The following is a 17,900-nucleotide window of genomic DNA, read 5'->3' on the forward strand; positions in this document are numbered from 1 at the left end:
AAATCCTAGAGGAGAACATAGGTAGTAACCTCTTCGACATTGGCCACAGCAACTTCTTTCAAGACATGTCTCCAAAGGCAAGGGAAACAAAAGCGAAAATGAACTTTTGGGACTTCATCAAAATAAAAAGCTTCTGCACAGCAAAGGAAACAGTCAACAAAACAAAGAGGCAACCCATGGAATGGGAGAAGATATTTGCAAATGACACCACAGACAAAGTGCTGATATCCAAGATCTATAAAGAACTTCTCAAACTCAACACCCAAAAAACAGTCAAGTCAAAAAACAGGCAGAAGACATGAACAGACACTTCTCAAAAGAAGACATACAAATGGCTAACAGACACATGAAAAAATGTTCATCATCATTAGCCATCAGGAAAATTCAAATCAAAACCACATTGAGATACCACCTTAAACCAGTCAGAATAGCAAAAATTCACAAGGCAAGAAACAACAAATGTTGGAGAGGTTGTGGAGAAAGGGGAACCTTCCTACACTGTTGGTGGGAATGCACGTTGGTACAGCCACTTTGAAAAACAGTGTGAAGGTTCCTCAAAAAATTAAAAATAGAGCTACCCTATGACCCAGCAATTGCACTCCTGGGTATTTACACCAAAGATACAGATATAGTGAAAAGAAGGGCCATATGCACCCCAATGTTCATAGCAGCAATGTCCACAATAGCCAAACTGTGGAAAGAGCCAGATGCCCTTCAACAGACGAATGGATAAAGAAGATGTGGTTCATTCATCAGAAAGGATGAATACCCAACTTTTGCATCAACATGGATGGGACTGGAGGAGATTATGCTAAGTGAAATAAGTCAAGCAGAAAAAGTCAATTATCATATGGTTTCACTTATTTGTGGAACATAAGGAATAGCATGGAGGACATTAGGAGAAGGAAGGGAAAAATGAAGGGGGGGAATCCGAGGGGGAGATGAGCCATGAGAGACTATGGACTCTGAGAAACTGAGTGTTTTGTGGGGGTGAGTGGGGGGATGGGTTAGCCCGGTGATGGGTATTAAGGAGGGCACGTATTACATGGAGCACTGGGTGTTATACGCAAACTATGAATCATGGAACACTACATCAAAAACTAATGATGTATTGTATGGTGACTAACATAACATAATAAAAAAATAAGAATAAAACTAAACTAAAAAAAAAAAAAGACTGTGTTTCTAAGCCCACAGGACTTAGGAGTGCTGTTTTTTTATGGTAAATTCATCAATGAATTTCATAATAAAGGCCTCTTAGAGACCAGCCAGTCAGCTTTCTCCTTGATTAAAGCACTCTTCATTTAAAGCAGCAACTCCTCGGGGCACTTGGGTGGCTCACTCCATTAAGCCCCTGTGTCTCCCCTGTTCAGTGGGGAGTCTGCCCCTCATCCCCTTGTGTATGCCGCACTCTCTCTCTCAAATACATAAATAAAATCTCTTTAAAAAAAGACAAATTTTCTAAAATGTTTTCATTATAATAAAGTACCTGCTACCAATTATCTTGTGTTTTTGTTAACAACAGATAAATATGCAATAACTTTGAAAATTCTGTGACATTATATTTTTCTTCCATTCATCCATCAAATATGTTCAAAGTTCATACTAGATGCCAAGCACTGTACTCAGAGCTGCAGATGATGAGCAAAAGTCAGCACAGTTGCTGCTCTTCTGTGCTTAAGCTTTAGAAGCAAGCACACACTGGGGCACCTGGGTGGCTCAGTCAGTTAAGCATCCGACTCCTGATTTTGGTGCACGTCATGATCTCAGGGTCATGAGATCAAGCCTGACGTGCTCCACGCTGGGTGTGGAGTCTGCTTAGGATTCTCTCTCCCTCCCTCTGCCCCTTCCCTGCCCCCCTGCACACACACTATCTCTCTCAAATAATAAATAATTTTTTAAAAAGCAGGCACACTTTCACAAAATTATCACAGACCATTATAAAACTACATTTTTAACTTATTAGCAAGTAGAGACATACGTTAAAATAAGAGTATATTTATAATAGGGGCATTTAATCAGATCAGGGAAACTGAGAAAGCAGTATTTGAGCTAAGATCTATAGGAAGGGAAGTCAAAGACAGGCTGAAAAAGTCTGGACAAAGAAAACAGTACAAAGGTACTGCATCTATACTCACTGTCTCCAGTTCTTCTCCCATTCTCTCTTAAATAAAATGACCATCTGACTTTTATACTCTTTACTCCACCAAAACTGCTCTTAAGATCCTCAATGACCTCCATTCTACTAAACACAGTGGTCAGTTATCAATCCTTATCTCACTTAATCTAGAGCAGCGCTTCACATACTTAGTACTCCTTCCTCTTTAACCACTTTCACTTGGCTTTTAGGACACCACACTCTGTGTTCACTGGCTGCTCCTGCATAGTCCCCTTTGCAGATGATTCCAGATCAACCTAAACTCTATGGAGCACCTCTTTTTGTGACACCAACAATTCTCAGGCTTTAACTGCTATTAAAACACTACTATGAAATCCAATTATTCTATCTACAGCCAGGTCTTTCATCTCATCTCTATACTTATTTACCCAACTTGCCAACTCCACACTTCTACTTGAATATCCTAGAGACATCTCAAACTTTACATGGCCAAACAAAACTCTTGACTTCCACCTCCCTAGCTCCGTACACAAACCTGGAGACTTTCCCACAACATTAAATGGTAATTCCTTACTTCTTATTGTTCGGCCTGAAAACTTTGGAGTCATCTTTGACTCCTATACTCTCACATCTCATATCTAATCTATCAATAAAACTTGTTGGCTAAACTATCATAATAGATCCAGACTGTGGGCCTCTTCCCATTGCCTCCACTGTTAGCACTTTGGTCCAAGCTACCACTATCACCTCTCACCTGAAGTATTACTTTATTTTTTTAATTTTTTTTTATTTTTAATTTTATTTTATTAGGTTATGTTAGTCACCATACATCATTAGTTTTTGATGTAGTGTTCCATGATTCATTGTTCGTATATAACACCCAGTGCTCCATGCAGTACGTGCCCTCCTTAATACCCATCACCAGGCTAACCCATCCCTCCACCCCCCTCCCCTCTAGAACCCTCAGTTTGTTTCTCAGAGTCCATAGTCTCTCGTGGTTCGTCTCCCCCTCCGATTTCCCCCCCTTCATTTTTCCCTTCCTACTATCTTTTTTTTTTTTTGTAAAATATAATGTATTATTTGTTTCAGAGGTACAGGTCTGTGATTCATCAGTCTTACACATTACTTTAGCTTCCTAACTAGTGTCTCTGCTTCTACACTTGCTTCGCCCTGGTCTATGCTCAACACAATTTCAAAGAAGTAATCATTTTAAAAAGTCAGATCATGCAACTGATCTGCTCCAAGCCCTCCAATGGTTTCCTATTTTAATTAAAAAGTCAAAGTCCTTTCAATCACCTATGTGACCTCCTTTCTCTGTGATCTCACGTTATCTTCCTCCCCTGCACTCGCTGCGCTCCAGCCACATTGCTATTTCTTTGCTCCTGCCCACAGGCCTTTGTACTGGCTGTTCTCTTCACAGGAATGTTCTTCCTCCAAGTAGCTGTACAACTTATTCCTCCTCCTACTTCAGATCCCCTCAAATGTCCCCTTCTCTGACCACCTTATTTAAAAGTGAACCTTGCCCCCCCACAATCTGGCACTTCTTAGTCCCCTTCCTGGTTGGCTCTTATTTTTCTCCACCACATTTGCCTTCATTTACCACATATATTACATATTTATTTTTGATCTCCCCTTAATAGATGCAAGCTCTATGACAGTAGGGACTTTTGTACAGTTGACCCTTGAACAACGTGGGGGTTAGGAGTGCCAACTCCTCAACAGGAAGTAAAAAAAATCCCACAAATTTTAATCCATATAACTTCTGATGCCTTCCCCCAAACTTAACTACTAAAAGCCTACTGTTGACCAGAAGCCTTATGGATAACATAAATGATTAACACATTAACACATATTCTGTATTCGTACTATATACTGTATTCTTACAATAAAGTAAGCTAGAGAAAATAAAATGTTATTATGAAAGCCATAAGGAAAACAGATTTACACTATTTATAAAAAAAAAGGCACATGTAAGTGGACCTCTGCAGTTCAAACCCATGTTGTTCAAGTGTCAATGTATATTGTGCTCAATGACATATGTGATTGTCCCCTTACAAAGTAGATATTCAACAGATATTTGTTGAGTCTATAAATGGATGAAGGGAATATGAGAACCAGTGACTGAAGAAAGATTTGTATGGCTGAAGCAGAGATCGGTGGAGAGTGGTAGGTATATTAAAGTGAGGATGGAGAGGTGGAAAGAGACAAAATGATATTATGCTTAACAAAGAAGTTTTGCCTTAAGAATAGTGAGACAGCAATGAATGATTTTAAGAGAAAAATCTAGTCAGAACTGCATTTCAAAAAGATCATTATGGCTCCAGTGTGGAGAACTAATGGAGAAAGGCCAGAATGAATAATCGCTATTGCAGTGGTCTTGGCAACAGATTATGGCAATTTGGAAAAGACTGCACTTGTGTAGATGGTGGGAAAAGGATGGATTTGGAGGATATTTGGGAGATGAAATTGATAGGACTTGGTAATAATTGGTTATAGAGGTATGACGGACAGGAATAAATCAATAATGCATAGTTTTCAAATTTTCAGAAGTGGATGGTAGGATTGTTAACTGAAATAGGAAACACTGGTTAAGAATCAGACTCATTAGAGATAACCATGCATTTGGTTTTAGGCATGTTGAACTTGAGGTGCTTTTGAGATATCAAAAAAGAAATATCAAGGAAATGGATATATGAAAGCTGGAAAGGTAAAGGTGGGTGGAGGTATACATTTAAAAGTCATAGGTGGTAGCGAAACCATGGGTATGGAAGGGATTATATTCAACTATGCAGTAAAAAGGGGACCCAGATTTAAGAAACTACCCTACTCTTTGTGCAATGGACAAAAGAGGATGAGCCCAAAAAAGGACAAAAAAGGAATGTCTTTTTTAGTTTTTGAAATCATACTCATAAGAAGTTCACATTTTTAAAAAATTCTGATTTAAACCAGTAGCAGAGAATGTAGCAAGGCTTTCCAAATTAGACCAATTCACTGAAACTATAAATCTGTTCAAGGACAGGTCACTTTCAGAAACTATCTGGAAAATTCACAGTACTTGCCTCTTTGCAGCTTCAAAGTACATCAATACACAAAAAGTTATCCTTCCCAAAATATAGGTGATTTGGCTTATTTGCAGCACTTCTGAGCCTCACCATATGCTGTTCTTTTAGCCCTCTTTCCCTGGGATGAAGATTTCCCCGACTTTCCAGCATTAAGCTACTGATCTTCTTTCCAGCCATCCCAGATAGCCAGATATCATATTGTACTGTAATTGTGTGTTTAACCAGTAGATTCTATAACTAGATAAGGAATGTGTCTTTTTCACTGTTGTATACTCAGTACCTCATAAGTCTAAATTTTTCTTTTTTATTTTTTCATTTTATTTTTAAAAGTTTTTATTTAAGTAATCTCTACACCCAACATGGGAGCTGGAACTCACCACCCAAAGATCAAGAGTTGCATGCTCTTCTGACTGAGCCACCCAAACGCCCCATGGCTCAATTTTTAGAAACACATCTATTCCACAATGTGAAGAATTAAAATCTAATTTGGTTTTCAGTCCACTGACTGCCTTTCACACCTTGACTTTTCTCAAGAGGAATGACTTTTTAAAAACAAACAGTAATTTTTAAACAAATGAATCTTCCAAATATACTAATTTTGGAGATTTTTATAGGTCTTTTTTCATATAATATCCTTAAAGCCTGCAAACATTCATAGCTAGGAATACTGGGGTTTCTTTTCCCCTTAGTCTCATACAAAATGGATTTGACAACTCGCTTTCAAAGCCCTGCGTGGGATTTCATTTGAGCGCATAAAACACAGAACACCCCTATGCAATGCCAAACAAAAGTGCAATTGCACAGAGATACCCAATCCCTCGCGCGCGAGTCCACCTGAAAGGGCGGAAGCAGAGGCCGCAGCAAAATGCACCAGTTTCCACAGCATCCCTCCAGCCCGGCCTTTTGCTGTTCCCTAAGACCCTTGGCATCGCAATCACTCCTCGCGCCTTAAGGCGCCCTCGGCCTGGGGCATTCGGACTACTCCTTCCCAGGCAAATTACTGGACACTATCCCTGAACTAAGGAGGACAGCTCTAGATAGCTTGGTCTCCAGAATCCCTGAGGAAATGGAAGAAGGAAAAAATCCTGTCAAAGAAAAATTGGCAGCCAAAGCTACAGTGCTCACCAAGTCGACGCTATCAACCTCCGTCCGCCCGCGCTAACCGTTGGCTCGAAGGCCGCTACAGGCAACGTCGCAGTGGCTCCTGGGGGCTGTAGTTTCTATCGCCGACAGAACGCGTCGGCACATCAAAAAAAAAAAAAAAAAACCACATTTCCCAGAAGTCAATGCGAGACCGCCCTGCCCTCTTAAATCTCGGATTTGGCGTAATAAAGAGACTGTCACTATTTTCAGGCTAATCTTAAATTTCGATTCAATTTCTTCCAGGTGTGTGTTTACACCCTCTTTCTTTGCCGTGCTTGTCTTGTCTGTTATAGTTTCACTATACTTCAGCTCCTTACTTTTCTTTCCCCTTCTCCAGCCGGGATAATCCAAACGCCAGGGGACGAAAAACGCCCCCGACGCAAAAAAATGCCCCGTAGGCGCATGCGCCTTGCTCGCCATCACGCATGCGTAGCAGCCGGCAGCAGTTGGCGGCCGCTCCCGGACTTGGGGTCTGGAGGTAGCCGGTCGGAGGGCGGGGCTTTTTCCAATGGCTTTGCCTCCGCGGGTCGCATCTGCTAGGGCGGGGAAGAGGGCGCTGGGGCAGGGGCGGCTCCTGGTTAATGCCGGGCGGAGAAAGGGGAGGGGCTGGGGTGAGGACCCCATCTCCCCTCCCTGCTCCCGCCCTCTGGGCCGAGCCCCACAGATGGGGCTGGGTGAAGGGGAGGGCTTTGCGCCTCCGGCCTGGCTTCTCCGCCGGCTCCGCGGCCCAGCCTGGCTTTCGGGGATTGCGGCCCAGCCCTGTGCTCCTCAGGTTTAATGGGCGGTGGGCGAGGACGCAGGTATAGGAAAAGAAGTGGCGTCTGTTCGGGGATCCAGAATTTTCGGGGCCGGAGACACTTTCCTCCAGCGCTGCAGCTGAGAGAGCGGCTGCCAGAAGCTGCCGCCACCAAGGAGCGACCGGGTCTCCAGCCGCGGCAGCCAGTGAGCAAGGGTTTGGCGAGATTTCCCCACCAGCTCCCGGCTGGCCGCTGAGGGGTAGGGAGGAGCTGCCGAGGGCGGAGACTGGTGCCGGAGGAGGGGCGGGGTGGGAATGCTCCTGAGAACACGGTGGCTGCCCAGACCAAAAACCCCGAATGGCTGGAGCGCATTCAACTGTTACCAGCCTTTTTGGGCAGAGCACGGATTTGACAGCGCCACAACGTGAGGATATCCGCTGACCCCGCGAGACGAAGAACACTTCCCCGAGACTGCCTGTCCAGCAAAGCCAGCGCTGTAGGGTGCTAACTTTCCAACTTTTTAAAAATCTCTGACAAGAAGACTGCCCCTTCATGTAGGAGAGGGTGAGTTCTGTGTTGCAGATCGGTTGCAAGCCATTAATATAAAAGACACTTCTGGTTCCAGATGTCTCCCAGACATTTGTGTTTTCATGACGATTCGATTTCTCCGATTTTATTCTTACATTTCTCGTTTTAAAAATACAAAGTGCTTTTGGGGACATGCTGAAGGGTAACTGAAGACGGCAAAGAAAAACATCTCCAGTTGTCATGGCTGAAGGAGAGAATGAAGTGAGATGGGATGGACTGTGCAGTAGAGATTCAACTACTAGAGAGACAGCACTGGAAAACATTAAGCAAACCGTTTTGAGAAAAACCGAGTATCTTCGTTCGGTGAAAGAGACACCTCTTCGTCCATCAGACGGGCTTTCAAATGCTGTTTCTTTGGATGGGTTGAATAAACTTCTTGCTCATCTGCTTATGCTTTCTAAGAGATGTCCCTTTAAAGATGTAAGAGAGAAAAGTGAATTTATTTTGAAGAGCGTCCAGGTAAGAAAACATTGTATTTACAACTGTCCATCTAGTACAGTGCAGTTTTACTTGCAGTTATTCACTTTGTATTTGCTGCTAGGTGGTTATGTGAACCCATTACGAATTCCTTCTACATCTTAAATTTAGAGTGGCTTGTAAGTCATTGAATCTGGGGCCAAAACTGTACAAGAGGAACTAAAGTAAAAGCAGTTTTCAAATACAAGTAAACAAGAATTGTCTTTCTAGAGAGTTTTAGCAGAAACTGCATTCCTCCCAGAAAAGTATGAGAAAGTTACAGTTAATTGCAAGTAAAGACTTGCTTTTTCGTATATTTATTTTTACATGTTGTTAGGAAGTATAGTCAGTATACTTTTCACATTGTTACAAACAATATTCTGTGTGGAAAGTTTCTCATTTAAGCCTCTCAAATGATAAAGGATATTAAATGTTTCTTCACTTGTTCAGGATAATTGGTGAAAGTTTTCTCATGTTCTTAAAAGCAAAACAAAAAATCAGGGTCTGTTCTCTAAAGACAACCTTTCTTTTTTTTTAAAAAAAATGAATTACATAAAATAATAAAAGCCTGTGTTATAAAGGAGCTAACATCTTCAGATTGAAAAGTTGAACCCAGGTTGAGTGAATGCTAGAAATGCTCATGGTAAATTATTCATTAGTTTTCTCTGTGTTTGCCTCAGTTGTTTGATTTTTCTTTTTCACATGCATACCTACTTAAGTTTTCAGTGCAACAGATTAAAAATGTTAGTTTTCCTCCTGTTCTGTACATAATCAATTTCCCCTGTTTTATTGGAAGATTTATTAGAAGGGTTTTGTTTGGGCTTGTTTGTTTAGAGAAAGGTTGTTTTTAGATCCTAAGAATGGTCAGTGACAATATGCTGGTCAGTCTAAATTACTCAGTCCATGTGTTTGAAGTCATTTATGGGAAGTTCTTAAAACTTATAGTTTACTTGGGTATATATATATAAGCTAAGATTAATAGTTTTTCTATTTTGGTTAGTTTAAAGCAACAGAAAAATAATCATGTCCATAAAATGAAGACTCTGTTCAAGATCTTGGGATATTTCTTCTCACAAACAGTTCGGGAACAGTTGTTACAATTCATTTATCCAGAGTTATCAGAGAGGAATTAATTTTCTGGATACCTGAAGTTTACCCTTTTAAGCCTTGAAAGTTATTTCTCTATTTCTTAGACTGTAGTGTCTAGAACAACCATTTTTTTCCCATAAAGGGATCATCATTAGGCACATCAAGTACTATTGTTTAACTGAGGTGGAGTGTATAGGACTACATGATCCATGTTTTTTGAATTTTTGTATTCAATTTTTAATAGTTTTTCTGTTCCTCCCCTTACTGTCAGTATACTTTGTTCTCTTCCTGAATCTTCAATTTTGCTGTTTATTTATATTCAAATGGGAAAGCAGATAACCAATTTAGTTAAGAATTATATTGAAAACAGAAGTAATTAGGCTCTGGGGAATGCAGGGTCAAAGGACTGTGATATATTGGTAAGTAAATGAGTACTGGAGTCAGACCTGGGCTCAAATTCTCCTCCTTTATTAATGTACTGCATAACCTTGGACAACTTAAGTTACTTGATCTATCTGAGTTTGGATTTCCACATCTCTGAAATGGGAATAATAACATAGAGCTGTTGTGAGAATTAAAGGAGATGTAAAGTGCCCCCATATAAAATGAATGCTCCTCTCCTTTTTCATAAGTGAAAGACATGGGCTATGTGATATATATTTCAGGATTCATTCATCCTGAAAAAAAGTTCAAGAGTCTACTCCACTGTGAAGGTTTTCCATAGATTTATACTCCTTTTGCATCTCTGCATCTATTGCACTTAATTCCTGCTACTATTATAACAGGCACTGTACTTCTATTGTGCAATCATCAGATGTTTATGTCTGTCCCCTCGGAAGGGCCGTTAAGTTCTCAAGAGTATTGGCTGGGACCTGGAAGCTACTAAATATCCAGTAGATGAACAAATTCGTATTTGGCTTCTTTTTATTTCTTATCAGCCTGAATAAAGTCACCAGATTAGGGAGTTTCCATCCCCACATCATTCATGCATGTCTTCAGACAACAAATGTTAATTGAACCCCTGGCGAATGCCATTCTAAGAACCAGTGGTGAACAATTTTGACATTTTACTAGAGAGAGACCATAAAGAAGTAAACAAATAATGTAATTTTAGATAGTGAGGGAAGACTTCCCTGAAGAGATGACATTTAAGCAGAGATTTGACAAATGAATAGCTGTAATCCAGACAAAAATGAAATTTGTGAGGGGGACATTCCACACATAGGGAACAGTTGTGTAAAGAGCTCATGGCAAGAGAGAGCAGATGAGTTCTAGGAACGGAAAGTAACACAATGTGGTTGGAGCATATTTTTGAAGGGAGAGTGAAAACTTAAGCACATTCTCTGTCAGATCTGGCTCCAATACTTTATTAGCTCTGCAATGTTGAATAAGTTGCATAATTTCTCCTTGACTCAGTTTCCTCATCTGCAAAATGAAAACAATGCTCACAATGAGAATAAAATGAAAAATGCTTGCAAAACATAGCACAGTGCAATAGCACATAAGAAATGCTCAGTAATATTAGGAATTCTTACTGTCTTTATTTTATTTATTTATTTTTTTTTAGGAATTCTTACTGTCTTTAGGCAGGAGTTGGATAACAGAGGATCTTGTAGGCCAAGTTAAGAGTGGTAGACTTTATCCTAGTAACAATTGGAATCCACAGAGGGGTTTTGAGCAAGATGGGGACATGATCCATGGTGTATTTGAAGGATTACTTTGGGAGCAATGCAGAGAATGAATTTCAGGGGTCAGGAGTGGATGTGCAACATCAGTTAGGAGGTTATTCCACTAGTCCAAAGCGAAAATTATGGAGTAGGATATAGTGGGGAAAAGTGGGAAACAATCTATGGGTTTGGGAGATTGCTAAGAGTTAGCAACCACAGGATATGGTATTGAATTGGATATAGGAGATGAGGAAAGTAAAATCAAGGATGCTCTCTGGGTCTGGCTTGAAGTACTTGGTGAATAGTTCAGCCATTTCCTGAGACAGAATAGTGGTAAAGGATCAATTTGGGAGGAGTGGTGAGTTCTATTTTAGACATGTGGAGATTAAGTTGCCTATGATACATCTGATTAGAAAAAGCTCCTGAAGGGATTTCTGCCCCTGCTATGGTTGTAGTTCTGCCATTGTTATCTGTCACTTCTCCAGACTTAACCCATCCTCCACCTTGATATCCATCCTCCACATAACTTCAGAGTCATTTATCTAAAATGAAATCTGATCATGTTACTCTCCTGCCTAAAATCCTTGAGGATAGAATTTAAACTTCTTAAGATGTCACGTAATGTCCAATGTCATCTGGCTTCCATATACCGCTCCAGCCTCACATGAGAAACCAAATTATAAAATGTAGTGCTCCATAATGCTTTCTGTTATTCATTGGTAAAGCAGCAGAAGCTGAACTGAATTTGCAATTCCTGCAGCTGTTCTTGCTCTTAATTGCTGTAAATCAGCTCAGACGACCATAGTCAGGAAGAGAGTTGGTGGGGTAGGGGTAGGATGGATTCAACTCAAAATGGCTAAACCTGTAAAAATTTGGCACATTGGGAGAGAGCATTCTCTGTATTCCTGTTCTCAATTTATTGATTTCACATCAGCATACTTAAATCTGTTGAACACATTTTTGAGAACTATTCTGTGCCAGGCACTGGACTGGAAGATCAATAAAACTTGTTCCCTGCTTTTGAGGAAGGTCTTCTAGTCTCATAGTAGTAGGCTTTATTTATGCTGGGTTTGTTGTTGTTGTTCTTAACCCCATAATACCTTTTCGATATGTTTGATTCTCTAAACAAAGGAACAGGTGTATTAACACTGGCCAGATACATTAGTATAGTCTACTGGTGAACTGTAGTGTTTATGATTCACATAATTAAGGGAGGAATGTGAGTGTGTAAATACTCATCAAAAGATTATGAGGAGTGTTCAAAATAGCCAAGTACTTTTCTAAGAATGGTCATTTGATCATTTTCATTTCTGTACTGTGAAAAAGGAAAACTTAAATTTTCTTATAAGCATGCCAGCAATTAACACTATCTGAAAGTAATTTGGTTTTAGAAAGTTTAGAACAAGTAACAAAGTATATATCTTTGTTAAGTGGGGTGGAGGAGGCTTTCATTTAGTGAAGCATTGTTACCCCCCAAGGAGAAATGAAACTTTAGCTGTTGGGTATGATGCATATTTCAGTTGTTAAGGGTTGCAGTTATCCATTTGATATCCAATTTGGGTAATATATAGTTTGTAGGTTTAACAATAAGAAATTTATTGCTTAGTATAATAAATCTTGAGGTTGGGCAATTTCAAGCTTAATTGATTGATTCATTATCAAACTACATTACCTGTTTGCCTTCTATCTCTCTGCTTTCCTTTCCTTAGCATAGCTAGTACTGTCTCTACTCATGGTGGCAAGGTTGCCTCAGCAATTCCAAGCTCCACGTGCAGTCATGACCCATCTACAGATGAGAAGAGTTTCTTCACTTGTGTCTATCAGGGAAGAAAAGCTTTTCTCAGCCTCCGGCAGATTTCCTGTCAGTTTTTATTGACTAGGGTTGGATCACATGCCCTTTTCTAAGCTAGTCATTGGCAAGGAAATTGGGCGTTTCTGGTTTTGGTTTGGACTAATCTGCATTCAGCCCCTAACAGCCAGGACACCCCCATCACTTGAACAAAAAAATTTCTGTTGGTGAGGAAGAAGGGGGATGCAAGGTAGTCAGGTTTAGTCAGAGGCTGCTATTAGAACTGATCTAATATCTCACTAGATAAAATATTGCTTTGGTCTAGTTATAATTTAGATTCTGTTAGATTAGAAACATAATTTATAATTATATAAAATGTAACATGAGGTTAGGAACATTCTAGAAGCAGATTTGGCCTTTTAAACTGATTGTTTTGTTTTGATTTCTTTTTTACTACTATGTCTAGTCAAAGCCAAAAGATTAAGGTGGTACATCTTGAAAATTCACTCTACTCTCGGCCACAACAAATATGAGAGTCTTCTTTCAGTATTTACACTAAGTTTCTTTCTTCCATATCCACTATTTTCTGGCCTTTCTTATTTTATTAATACACTGAAAACTCAGTCCCTTTCCTTCAGAAAGCCTCCTAGCTTACTTCTCTATTCAGTGCCTCCTCTCATTCCTACCTTTGACCACTTTCTTCGGTAGCTTTTGATCTCAGTGGGGAATGCTATTTACCCTCAGGTTGTCTGTATTTCTTTGGGTGGAGAATGTGAAGAAACTGAAGGCAGCTTTTAACTACTTTTTTTTTCTAAATGGTTTGCAGACAAAGTAAGAGCTTATCTTTTTTTTTTTTTTTTTAACCCACTGGCTTGCTTACAGGATGAATCATATCTGTACTATCTACCCTCAGTGTCCTCTTTATAATATATAAATACATCCATCCTCTTCCTTTGTTCTGACTTCAGAAAGACTGAAACTAACAAGGATACTTTTTTTTAAGTTTTCAGATTTCAGATATTTAATTCCTGTTACAGTGCCCCAGATGGTCTCTAGCATGGAAAAAAAACCAGAATGATTCATTTAAAAATGTTTTTTTTAGCATGTTGTTTAATTTATAAATTTATAAATGGGATGTAGTGTTTGGCAGAAAAATGGGATGTTAAACACTTGCTTATTAGATTTCAATTTAAGGTCATGGGTTGCTCACGACATCATGAAGGACCCTGTGAAATAATAGTTTAGCTTAATTAGATTTTCTCATCTTTAACACTCTGTGCCCTTAAAGTACTCTACAGATCATTCATGGAGTAAAAGAACTAGAAAATAGGCGTGGGTGTGCTGTTTTCTTTTAGAGTTATATTCATTTTCCTTTTGGTGACCACTAGAAATTTCCAGGATATCTTTTAACCATTTGAATAGAAAATAAATTAATAACTCAAACAGCCAATTTGAGGATTTGCTGAAGCTGACCTGACAGAAAGTAGACATGCAATCTTGCATATAATAAAGGGTTATCAATCACTTAAAACTTTGATACAAAAGGGTCCTATTTGATATCATGTCTTAATCACATAGAATTTTCATATTTGGAAACAGGCAGTGTTTATGTGGAAGCAAATTAACATGGACTGGGGGAACCGTAGAAATGGGGAAATTTTTAGAACTTGTGGAAGGACAAGGGAGATGCTGGGGGAGGGGCCAGTGCCTAAAATGCATAGAAGGATGAAAGTACTGCTGGAAGTACATTAGACCAAGCAAGGTTTGCCACCAGTTTTAATCTCTTTGTCACAATTTCTCAAATCAGTCTATTTTTCTCATACCATATGGTAAAATACTTATTTTTTTTAATAGAAGTCAATGGAAAATAAGACTTATTTTGACCCAACTTTTCTAGACCACGTTTATTACATTAAGTGAGACCTTTGATGACCTTGATAAAATTACCTAGTACTTTAATTATGCAGGCACAGTGTACTCAGGGGCATCTAAGAGTTCCTCAGAATATTTGATGATGGTATTGTTTGGCAGCATTGGGCAGACTGGAAATTGAAATATGAAAACCTCAGCTAAATAGGCATACTATGGAAACATGCCATGCTTTGCTTTTTTTCCCTTTTGGTTACTACACCACGTTAAACTAGTGCTGATAAAGATACATTTATAATGTTTGTGTATTTTAAAAAATCTTTTAAAAGATGTTTGTTTTGGGGGGTACCTGGGGGGGCTCAGTCGGTTAAGCATCTGCCTTCGGCTCAGCTCATGATCCCAGTGTCCCTGGATGGAGTCCTGCATTGGGCTACCTGCTCAGCAGGGAGTCTGCTTCTCCCTTTGCCCCTCACCCCTCTCGCGTGCTCGCTCTCTCTCTCAAATAAATAAATAAAATCTTTAAAAAAATAAAAGATGTTTGTTTTTTAAAAAATGCTTTTTCACTGGAAATACTTAGGGAGTTTTGTAGGATAACAGGACCATTTATTGGATCTTTCCAGTTGGCAATGTTATTGTTAAAAGTCTGTGTGTTACTGGTAGACTGTCACAGTTTTTGACATTTTTCAATTTATAAGAAAAAAACTCGTGAAATTTGGCAAAACAAGAATTATCTGTCTTCTCATGTTCTAATCTCTTTTATATAACAAAATAGGAAAATTTTATTAGATTGCAATGAAATATGTCGTTACCTTAGAAAGATATTTTTAGTTTTATATTTTATTCTTACCCCATGTTTAATATAAAAAGGGAAACCGCTTCATAGATTTATAAGTTATTATTTGTATTATAAAATTACCTTAAAACAACTTAAACCATACTAAAGGGAAACAAAATTTATGATGTGAATTTTGTGAGTGATCCAAATCAACTTTCATATATACATATTCATTAAATGAAAAGTATTCATTTAATAGTATAAATAGTATTCATTTAGTGTTTTAACTTTAAAATTGTTTAAATTGACAAGCTAATATACTTTCTAAAAATTAGCTAAGATAATGTGTCAATTCTATGTGTAATGTTCGGTAAAGTCTAGTTAGAATCTTAGTTTACCCCACTAAAAGTAAGCATTGACTGTTTTGATACTTAAGCGTTTGACAAGCATTGCACACTCATCTTAAAATTTTACGTGATTTCATTTTCTAGCAAGTTGGCAGGTGTTAGCTGTCTATAATTATAACTGAGTAATTTTTCAAATGCTATTCATAGCCTAAACACAGCAAGATATTCTTCCAATCATGTGATAAAGGCCAAGCCTTGCAAAATAGTGGTAGGGTGATATGTTCAATGGTACTGAAGGACATATTTAAGAGAAGCCTTTCAAAAGTAAAAAGTGATTTAAATGATAGGGAGACAGGTTTTCTCACAAAACAATGTCTCTCAAAGTTGTATAGTGATAACACCTCACCAAATTAAGGTGTGTCTAGTTTTTCATCTAACAAGTAATGTAGGCATTGGCAGACTTAAATTATAAAATATAATCTGTATTGATTCAGTTTTGTTGATGCCAGAGGTTCTAAGAAATAATTGAATTTTTTTTTGAGACATTCTAGATTTTACCATTGAACCTAGTGAATTATTTCTTCTCATATCATTTATTAGGTATTTGTTGTGTACCTTCTATATGCCAAACACTATGCTTATCTATCTTTTGACATGGCAAGGAAAAGGCTGTTTCACTTAATTTTATAATGATTCTTTTTTTTTTTTTTTTTAAAGATTTTATCTATTTATTTGACAGAGAGATAGCGAGAGCAGGAACACAAGCAGGGGGAGTGGGAGAGCGAGAAGCAGGCTTCCTGCCGAGCAGGGAGCCCGATGTGGGACTCGATCCCAGGACCCTGGGATCATGACCTGAGCCGAAGGCAGACACTTAACGACTGAGCCACCCAGGCGCCCAATTTTATAATGATTCTGCTTAAAAAACATTTCTTGATTTATTTTGCTTTCTAACTATTCGACGTGTACAGTCTCACATTGACTAGAGATATTACTTCAGAGTGATTTAAAGATCTTACTGTAAAAAAAATAAAGATCTTACTGGATTTTCTTTACCAGCCATATATGCTCATGAATAAATTAACCTCTGTAGTCTCAATTTCCTCATCTGTGAATTTACATAATTGTCTACCTTGTGATTTGATTATTAAAAAGATCATATTGGTAAAGCATTTTGTAACCTTCAATATTTTGTAACTTACAAATTTATTTATGAATAAACTCTTTGAGACTACTTATCTGTAAAATGAGGGTAACAATAATACCAAACTCAGAGTAGTTTTGAGAATTAAATGAATGTGTAAAACATGTAGAAGTACATAGTAAGTGCTCAATAAGTATTGGCAATAATGTTGATGATGATGATAAGCTTGATCTGAGGTGGTTTAGTTAATGAGTCAAACTCCAAACTGGCATTACTTCAGGATTTTTCATACATCCCACACTCTGTATCCACATATATTGACACTCCTAATTACCTTCTGTACATTGAATTTTTATATATAAGCTGATTAGTGCTGATGTCCAACTTTAGCAGAGGGTTCTTCTAACCAGCCACTGCCCCAAGGTAGGTGTTTGGCATGCCCAGAGGTTTGCCATAGTGGTGATGGCAGATTTGTAGCATCCATCCCCTCCTTGGAGTCTAACACCATTCTGCTATGTCAGGATGGCACCAGCAGGAAAGAGTTGCAGGGCGGGCAGCTGCATGTGTCATCCAGGTGGTCTAGTGTACATGGGGAGGTCCACGGCCAAGGCCTTTGCTTCAGTATTTGAACAGGATTAGAGTATAATTGTCAAGATCATGGGCTTTGGAGTTAGTCAGACCTGGCTCTAAGTCTTGCTCTGCCAAACTCTGTGACCTTGGGGAAATTACATAACCTCCTTAAACCTCAGTTCCCTCACAGAGTTGAAAGGATTAGATGAGGTAACATGTGCGGTGCTTACTGGAATCCAGTAAGCACTCAGTGAATGTTAACTATTAATATTCTGTTCTGCCCCCACAGTGCGATAGAAAAGAGATGGGAAATTGAGCCCCTGACACGATATGATTTTTAGGGTACCCAAGTTCCTGAGCAGCTGGGAAAGTTTGCACCTAACCTTCCAGGTTCCCCGGCCCAGAGGATAGCACCCTAGAGGAAAAAACACCTCTAGGAAGCAAATTAAGAATTTTATAAATATTGTTTTAGCTTTCTGGGAACTGGATTCCTCCCTTGATATCATGTTAGTCTATTATTCCACTTGTGAGCTTTTGACTTTCAAATA

At 38.9% G+C, this 17,900-nt stretch overlaps 2 protein-coding genes across 3 annotated transcripts in view; one reads left to right on the forward strand and one right to left on the reverse strand.

Moving 5' to 3' along the window:
- Nucleotides 1-6,355, reverse strand: part of CEP57L1 (centrosomal protein 57 like 1) — a 77,298-nt gene extending 70,943 nt beyond the window's left edge. The window contains exon 1 of one of the 2 annotated variants that reach the window (XM_044917262.1): nt 6,307-6,355. The gene's annotated coding sequence lies outside the window, so the exon portion shown is untranslated. The remainder of the gene's footprint in view (nt 1-6,306) is intronic. The other variant, XM_021693098.1, reaches the window with a different exon arrangement.
- Nucleotides 6,356-7,259: 904 nt separating this feature from the next.
- The window catches only part of SESN1 (sestrin 1), a 109,626-nt gene continuing 98,985 nt past the window's right edge, over nt 7,260-17,900 (forward strand). Inside the window, exon 1 of the mRNA XM_044917252.1 lies at nt 7,260-8,108. Within this exon, the coding sequence (XP_044773187.1) occupies nt 7,830-8,108 (279 nt within the window). The 5' untranslated portion in view covers nt 7,260-7,829. The remainder of the gene's footprint in view (nt 8,109-17,900) is intronic.

This window comes from Neomonachus schauinslandi, chromosome 8 (assembly GCF_002201575.2).
Source record: "Neomonachus schauinslandi chromosome 8, ASM220157v2, whole genome shotgun sequence".
Lineage (NCBI taxonomy): Eukaryota > Metazoa > Chordata > Mammalia > Carnivora > Phocidae > Neomonachus > Neomonachus schauinslandi.